General features: G+C 39.1%; 1 protein-coding gene across 1 annotated transcript; it reads right to left on the bottom strand.

Annotated features, from left to right (window-relative positions):
- Nucleotides 1-270: 270 nt before the first annotated feature.
- LOC110122673 (small ribosomal subunit protein uS12-like) lies at nucleotides 271-4,385 on the bottom strand. The gene is made up of 3 exons (XM_070451886.1): nucleotides 4,364-4,385; nucleotides 2,732-2,776; nucleotides 271-784 (listed from the first exon to the last, which is right to left on the bottom strand). Exons 1-3 carry the CDS (start codon nucleotides 4,383-4,385, stop codon nucleotides 342-344), a joined length of 510 nt encoding a protein of 169 aa, XP_070307987.1. The 3' UTR covers nucleotides 271-341.
- Between the last annotated feature and the right edge of the window lie 3,266 nt (nucleotides 4,386-7,651).

Raw genomic sequence — 7,651 nt, 5'->3', positions numbered from 1 at the left:
GTTCAGTACTGTTAAGTACATTCACATTGTTGTACAATAAGTTTCCAGAACTGTTTCTTGTAAAACAGACATTGTGCCCATTAAGCAACAACTCCCCGTCCTCCTTTGCCCTCAGTCCCGGGCAACAGCGGTTCTACTTGCTGCCTCTATGAATTTGACTTGTCTTGGTACCTCTTATGAGTAGAATCATACAGTATTTGTCTTTTTGTGACAGTCATATTTCACTTAACATGTCCTCAAGATTCCTCCAAGTTCTACCATGTGTCTAAGTTTTCTTCCTTTTTTTTTTTTTATTTTTGGTACATGAAAATTTATTACTATCGTGCTTTCATCATCAAAATTTATGATTTTGGTCTTTCCTTCTTGCCTTTGTATAAAGCCAAAAGAGAGACATTGGCTACTTTGACAACCTTAAAGCGGACTCCAGGAATGTCACCATCAGCATGACCTTTGCGACCAAATCCAGCAACCAGAACTTCATCATTTTCCTCAGTAAAATTCAAACAACCATCATTGGGTACAAAAGCAGTGATTTTTTTGCCATTCTTGACTAGCTGAACCCTGACACACTTCCTGATGGCAGAATTTGGCTGTTTGGCTTCAACTCCAACTTTTTCCAGCATAATTCCCTTGGCGTGAGAAGTGCCGCCAAAAGGGTTGGCCTTCAGGGCTGTGCCCAAATGGGCTTTCTTGTACTGTTTATCACGCCACTTCTGGTCTTGTCGGCAGCTATGGAGCTTCCTGGCAGTACGAAGACCTCGCCCATCCTGCCGGCACCACGGGCCTGAGTGAAAGAGTTTCTTTCTTTTTAAAGCTGAAAATGTTCCCTTTTATGTAGATACTGCATTTTGCATATCCATTCATCTCTTGATGGACTCTTGGGTTGCTTCCATATTTTGGCTAGTGTGAATAATGCTGCTGTGAACATGGATATGCAAATACCTCTTCAAGGCCCTACTATCAGTTCTTTGGCTATATACCCAGAAATTGCGGAATCATGTGGCTTCCGTGATGGCTCAGTTGGTAAAGAACCAGCCTGCAATGTGGGAGACCTGGGTTTGATCCCTGGGTTGGGAAGATACCCTGGAGAAGGGAACGACTACCTGCTCCAGTATTCTGGCCTGGAGAATTCCATGGACAGAGGAGCCTGGGGGGCTACAGTCAATGGGGTCACAGAGAGTTGAATACGACTGAATGACTTTCACACACTGGAAGTTTTATTTTTAATTTTTTGTGGAACCTACATAGTGTTTTCACCATTCTACTTTCTCATTAATAGTACATAAGGGTTCTAATTTCTTCACAGCCTCACCGACTTTTGTTATTTTCTATTTTTTTGTTTTTTGGTAGTAGTTATCCTGATGGATGTGAAGTAATACCTTCTTGTGCTTTTGATTTGCATTTCCCTAATGATGACTGATGTTAACCATCCTTTTGTATGCTTGTTGCATGACATAAGTTTCTATTTAAGCTCATAGAAAATAATGGACTTGGACTTTTGAAAAGGGGAATAGGTTTCCCAAGTGAACAAAAAGCCATTATTTGAAAGAAAATGAGACTTTTTTTTTTTTTTTGGCTGTGCTGTGGGGCATGCAGAATCTTGATACCCTGATCAGGGATCACACCTATGCCACCTGCATTGGGTGCATGGCGTCTTAACCACTGGACTGCCAGGGAAGTCCCAAAAGGAGATTGTTTTGAAGGACAGGTGATAATGAGATAAGAAGGGTGGAGAACTGGTGGTGTTGGATGATGGAGGACACTGTTGATCACATGTGCTGCACTGTGGGATGCTCTTGGAGAGTTTTGCACACTGAGATTACATGATAATGGGGAGACGTGTTATTCTGGCAGTTGTTGATTGAATTTCAGTGGCCAGGGATAGAGCCAAGAGAATGTTTTCCTAAGAGCTATCACCCTCATCCAAGTTTGAGGTTCCGAATGACAACTCAGTGACCTAAATAATAGTGTTAAATTATATAGTAAGTAGTTTTCAAAATGTTAATGTAATTTTTAAAACTAAATGATCTCCAGATTAATTTTTTTTTAGCTGCTACATTGGAAACTTTGGATTAATTTATGTACAACAACCATATATGCAGGTTTAAAAAAAAATTATCCAAACCATTGAAAATTACTAAAGCAGAGTAGAGGGGTGTGGTAGACTGTAAAATCCTCTCCCCCCACTCCAATGTACACACCTGGAACTTATAAGTATTATCTTATTTGTAAATGTTACCTGATTTGGAGAGTTTCTACAATGTGATATGGTAAAGATTTTGAGATGAGGAGATTATCCTGGATTACCTACGTGAACCCTAAGGACAGCCATAAGTGTCCTTATAATAGGGGGAGACAGAGGGAGACTTCAAACACACACACATATATGGGAAGCTCTGTGAAGATAGAGCAGAGGAAGAGATTTAAAGATGCTGGCCTTGAGGATTGGAGAGATGTGACCACAAGCCAAGGAATGCTGGTAGTGAACAGAAGCTAGAAGAGGCAAGGAATGTATTCTCCCCTAGAAACTCTTAAGAGAGCACAGTACGGCTAACACCTTGACTTTACTGATTTCGGACTTCTGGCTTCTAGATTTATGAGAGATAAAGTTATCTTGCTTTGATCCAGGAAGTTTGTGATTATTTGCTACAGTGACTAAAGGAAACTAACACAGTGGATCAAAACTTTGTAACCTAGCTTCCCAGATGAATAAGTTGACATTGCCACTTACTGGCTATGTGAACTTGTTCATCTGGTTTACTTCTATGCTCCTCATCTGTGAAATAGGAATAACAAAAATGGGAGCTGCTTTATAGCATAGTTATGAGACCCAAATGAGCTCACCTGGCTGTGATAAGCTCTGTCATCACTGTTGTGGTGGTGGTGGTGGAGTCACTAAATTGTGTCTGACTCTTGGGACCCCATGGACTGTAACCTGCCAGGCTTCTCTGTCCATGGGATTTCCATCATAGTCAACATTATATATCTCTATCACTGTCATCATCTCTTTTTCCCAGGCGACCTTTAGGGTTGGATCTTTGTTGATCTTCTAATCACCTCAGTTCATATTTTTTACTTTGAAGCCTTCTATCCTTTTGTAAATCTGTATCTGAGCTCACGGTCTGGGCTTTCCTTGAAATTTTATCGTTTCAGCAAAGTAACTTCACTTTAAGCAATAGATTAGAGAACACTGCAAAAATCGAATTATGGCCAACAGTACCCAGACCAGCTGGGGCTTTACCTCCTCCCGTTTCTTATCCTTACTGTTCTCCCTTTCTCTTCCGCCTCTTCCTCCTCCTGCTTCCTTCCACTATGTCTTCTTACCCTTTTTCTTTCTTCCTTTTCTGCTTCTATTGAAAATGGTTCCAAATCCTTCCTTAGTTTAGCATAAGGTAGAGAGTCATTTCTTGATTATAAATTCTAGAGGAAGAAGACACTGTGATAATAAATCCAAATGTTAGATGCAGGCATGCCTCATTCAATGGCAGCCCAGCAGGCTATGTGATTTTACAGAAATATAAAATTAACCAGGCAACACATTTGGTTTCTAAATTATTTGAGAATTCAGATTTTGAGTAATTGATCGCTTCCTTGCTTGCTTATCTCTATATTTAGGCCTTGTGCTAGCACATTGTCTTTATCCAGTCCTCTATTGATGAGCATTTAGGTTGCTTCCATATCTTCACTATTGTAAACAGTGCTACAATGAACATTGGGGTAAATGTATCCTTTTGGATTTTGGTTTTCTCTGGATATATGTATGCCCAGAAGTGGGATTGAAATAGAGTCACAGATGTAGAAAACAAACTTTCAGTTACCAGGGGAACAAGAAAGGGAGAGATAAATTGGGAGATTGGGATTGACATATATATACTTTTATTTTTCATTTTGCTTTTGTCATGAAGTTGTGTCTGACTCTTTTGTGACCCCATGAACTGTAGCCCACCAGGCTCCTCTGTCCATGGGATTTTCCAGGCAAGAATTCTGGAGTGGGTTGCCACTTCCTTTTTCAGGGGATCTTTCCAACTCAGGAATCGAAATCACAGCTCCTGCCATGTCTCCTGCATAGCAGGCAGATTCTTTACAGCTGAGCCATACTACATGTAAAATAGATAAACCAATAAGGACCTACTGTATAACACAGGGAACTCTACTCAGTGCTGTAATGACCTATATGGGAAAAGAATCTTAAAAACAGTGGATAACTAATTTGTTTTATTGTATAGCAGAAACTAGCACAACATTGTAAATCAACTATACTCCAGTAAAAATTATATATATATATATATATATATATATATAAAGTAGGCCTTTGCTCTTTTCTAAAAAAGCTTGTCTACTTTGCTCAATGCTGGATGTTTACCGAATATCTTTGAAAAGGCCATAACGATATGCTTTCTTAGCTACACAATGAATTTCCAAGTATTTACTTGACTAAAAGTACCTTGGGAACAGATTTTTCTCCTGTCACTTTGGTACACAGGAGGGAGTACTCAGAAATTCTGAAGAGGCATGGAAATGGCAAATAATGAAGTCTGGATGAAATGTTTCATTGCGGTTGAATTTTAAAAGCACTTTTATTTAATTTATTAACAAAGCATGAGTTTGTTCAGATCAGCATACATTTTTAAGTAGAAGACAAACTATCATCGTGAAATAGAGCATTTTTCTGGGCCTTATTTTTAAGAGCAAAGGACTGAATCTCAAAATAGCTAGTGCTGTTAGCTCATCCAGTGGTTATCCCATGCTCTGTATATAACTTTGTCCTAACTTGTTTTATTGGAGGAAAAGTCAAATTCTGGACACAATAGTGATGCTGTGTTAGTTGACAAGGTGGTAAACAGACATGGGAATCAGCGAAGATGGTCTAAGGACCTTCCTTTTTGGAGCTGACACATCTCAGACTTGTAACATGTCTAACGCTTATTACCCATCCCATGATTTCATGAGGCCCAAGCAACCTGGAGATTTAATACCGTTGTCAACATGGCAACATTTTAAAGAGTCACTTGTTCATTTTTCACCAGGAGGAAGAGAGTCCATGCTCTGAATAGAGCATTCTTTCAGTTTATGACATTAAATAAAATTCTCTTACTGGCTTTAAAATCTTGGGATTGAAAGACCCTGATGTTATATTGAAATAGGTTTATGGGATGTTCTGAGGACAGGATGTTAGGACTATGAAATATCAGATGCACATTTGGGTAATTTTTCAAGTGAGTGGAAATATCATCCTGGGCTTGTTTCATTTCATGTTGTTATGCTCTGCCCTTTCTGGTTTTTCTATCCTATTATTCATTAGGGATTTCACTCTTTATCCTCACCCTTAGGACAATTTGTTTTGCTGAACATTGTGAGAAACAGTTTGTTCGTAAAAATGAAGGCCACCTTATGCACAGCCAGAGGCAAAAATTCCTAAGGAGAGTCTTTGCAGGACTCAGAAACCTCCTCTTCCCCAAATAACCCTACTTTCTCTTAGCATCCACTGTTATTGCCTCAAATTTTTAGTCAGTGAGTCATTCCTCTGGGCTAGCAAATACTATTAGAAAAAAAATGCAAGCAGCTATCAGTCACCCTGGGAAGGGCTTTCCAGGTGGCTCTGTGGTAGAGAACCCACCTGCCAATGCAGGAGATGTAACCTCGATCCCTGAGTCAGGAAGATTCCCTGGAGAAAGAAATGGCAACCCACTCTGTATTCTTGCTTGGGAAATCCCATGGACAGAGGAGCCTGGCTGGCTACAGTCCATAGGGTCCCAAAGAATCAGACATGACTTAAGCTACTAAAAAACAATAATAATCAGTCATACACCCCCTAATGCAAATCATCTCTTTGGCTCTTCCCAGCCAATAACTGAGCTTGGAGGGAATGGAATTTAAATCAGGGTTAAAGGAGAAGGATAATTTGGAGTAGAAGCTCCTTTAGAGATCAGGCCTAAGTGAGAATGATAGGAGGCTGTACTTAGGGCAGCATTTGGGAGGGTGACAAGGGAAGGTAGGAAGACACATTTTAGTGACTATAGTTTCCTAGATAACTTCATGTGAAAGAGGAGAGTGAAAAAGTTGGCTTGAAACTCAATAAAAACAAAACAAAACAAAACTAAGATTGTGGCATCCAATCCCATCACTCCATGGCAAATAGAAGGGGAATAAGTGGAAACAGTGACAGGTTGTATATTCTTGGGCTCCAAAATCATTATGGATGACACCTATGAAATTAAAAGATGCTTGTTCCTTGGAAGGAAAGCTATGACAAACCTAGACAGCATATTAAAAAGCAGAAACAGCACTTTGCTGACAAAGGTCTGTCTAGTCAAAGCTATGTTTTTTCCAGTAGTCATGTATGGATGTGAGAGTTGGGCCATAAAGAAGACTCAATACCAAAGAACCGATGCTTTTGAATTGTGATGCTAGAGAAGACTCTTGAGTTGCTTGGACTGCACAGACATCAAACCAGTCAATCCTAAAGGAAATCAACCCTGAATATTCATTGGAAGGACTGATGCTGAAACTGAAGCTTCAATCCTTTGGCCACCTGATGCGAAGAGCTGACTCATTGGTAAAGACCTTGTTGCTGGGAAAGCTTGAAGGCAAGAGAAGAAGGAGGCAGCAGGGGATGAGATGGTTGGATGGCACGACTGAATCAATGGACAAGCTCTGAGAGACAGCAGAGGACAGAGGAGCCTGGCATGCCGCGGTCCGTGGGGTCACAAAGAGTTGGATGTGACTTAGCAACGGAACAAGTCGACTTCATGTTGGTGACCCACCACGTTGAGATTCTCATGATGTGATAGCCTAACCTCTCACTGGAGCGTAGCTCTGCAGACACAAGGCCTATTCATTCAGTGGTGTTGTCAAACAACTACTGCTAAGTCAGCACATAGTATGTGCTCCATAAATATGTGAATCAATGGATAGTCTGGTACACACAGATTACTTTTAAGATGTTTTGCTTTACACTGCTGAAACTATTTTTTGAGTTAATTTCAAAAATGCTTGTATTTTTAAGCCCAACCCTGAAATAATTTTTAATCCTCAAGCTATACCAGACATAGTTTCTTAAGTAAGATTCATCTTACAAGTGTTAAGTGTTAGATATTCTAGCAACTAAACAAGCTTATTACAGGAATAAATCAGTCAAGTATTTGACCACATATTCTGTACTAGGAGCTACTGTGTTTTTTTTTTTTTTTTCTGGAAGAGGGCAAAGGCAAATTTGTTAATCCATATTTTACTTTTATACTTACGTTTATACTTAGAAGAACCCAAGGCAAACAATTAGGACTTTTATCATTTGAGGATACAAATATGCATGATAAATAATTTTCATAATTTTAATCTTTCAGATTTTACTTTATGGTTGTATTGTGACCATTTGTCTGATGTATTTAATTTTCTAAATTTCTGTTGCATGAAAAATGGAAACTGTATTGATTTAACATCAGAAAAATGTACAGTAGTTAATATAAAGAAAGGCTGCATCTAATTTTGTTAATAAACTATAAATGATAAAATGACATACAGGTTTTAGATATAAAAGTATTAGGAACCCTCAGTTTTCTGTACCATTAATAAAGTAGTTTTAGTTTTGGCAGCAGCATAATTCTATAGTGTGATATTTCTACTTTATTGTTTCTTGAAGTAGGCTCAAAAT

The sequence above is a fragment of the Odocoileus virginianus genome, chromosome 20, assembly GCF_023699985.2.
Source record: "Odocoileus virginianus isolate 20LAN1187 ecotype Illinois chromosome 20, Ovbor_1.2, whole genome shotgun sequence".
In the NCBI taxonomy this organism is placed as follows: Eukaryota; Metazoa; Chordata; class Mammalia; order Artiodactyla; family Cervidae; genus Odocoileus; species Odocoileus virginianus.
This window is presented reverse-complemented; position numbering and strand designations above follow the sequence as displayed.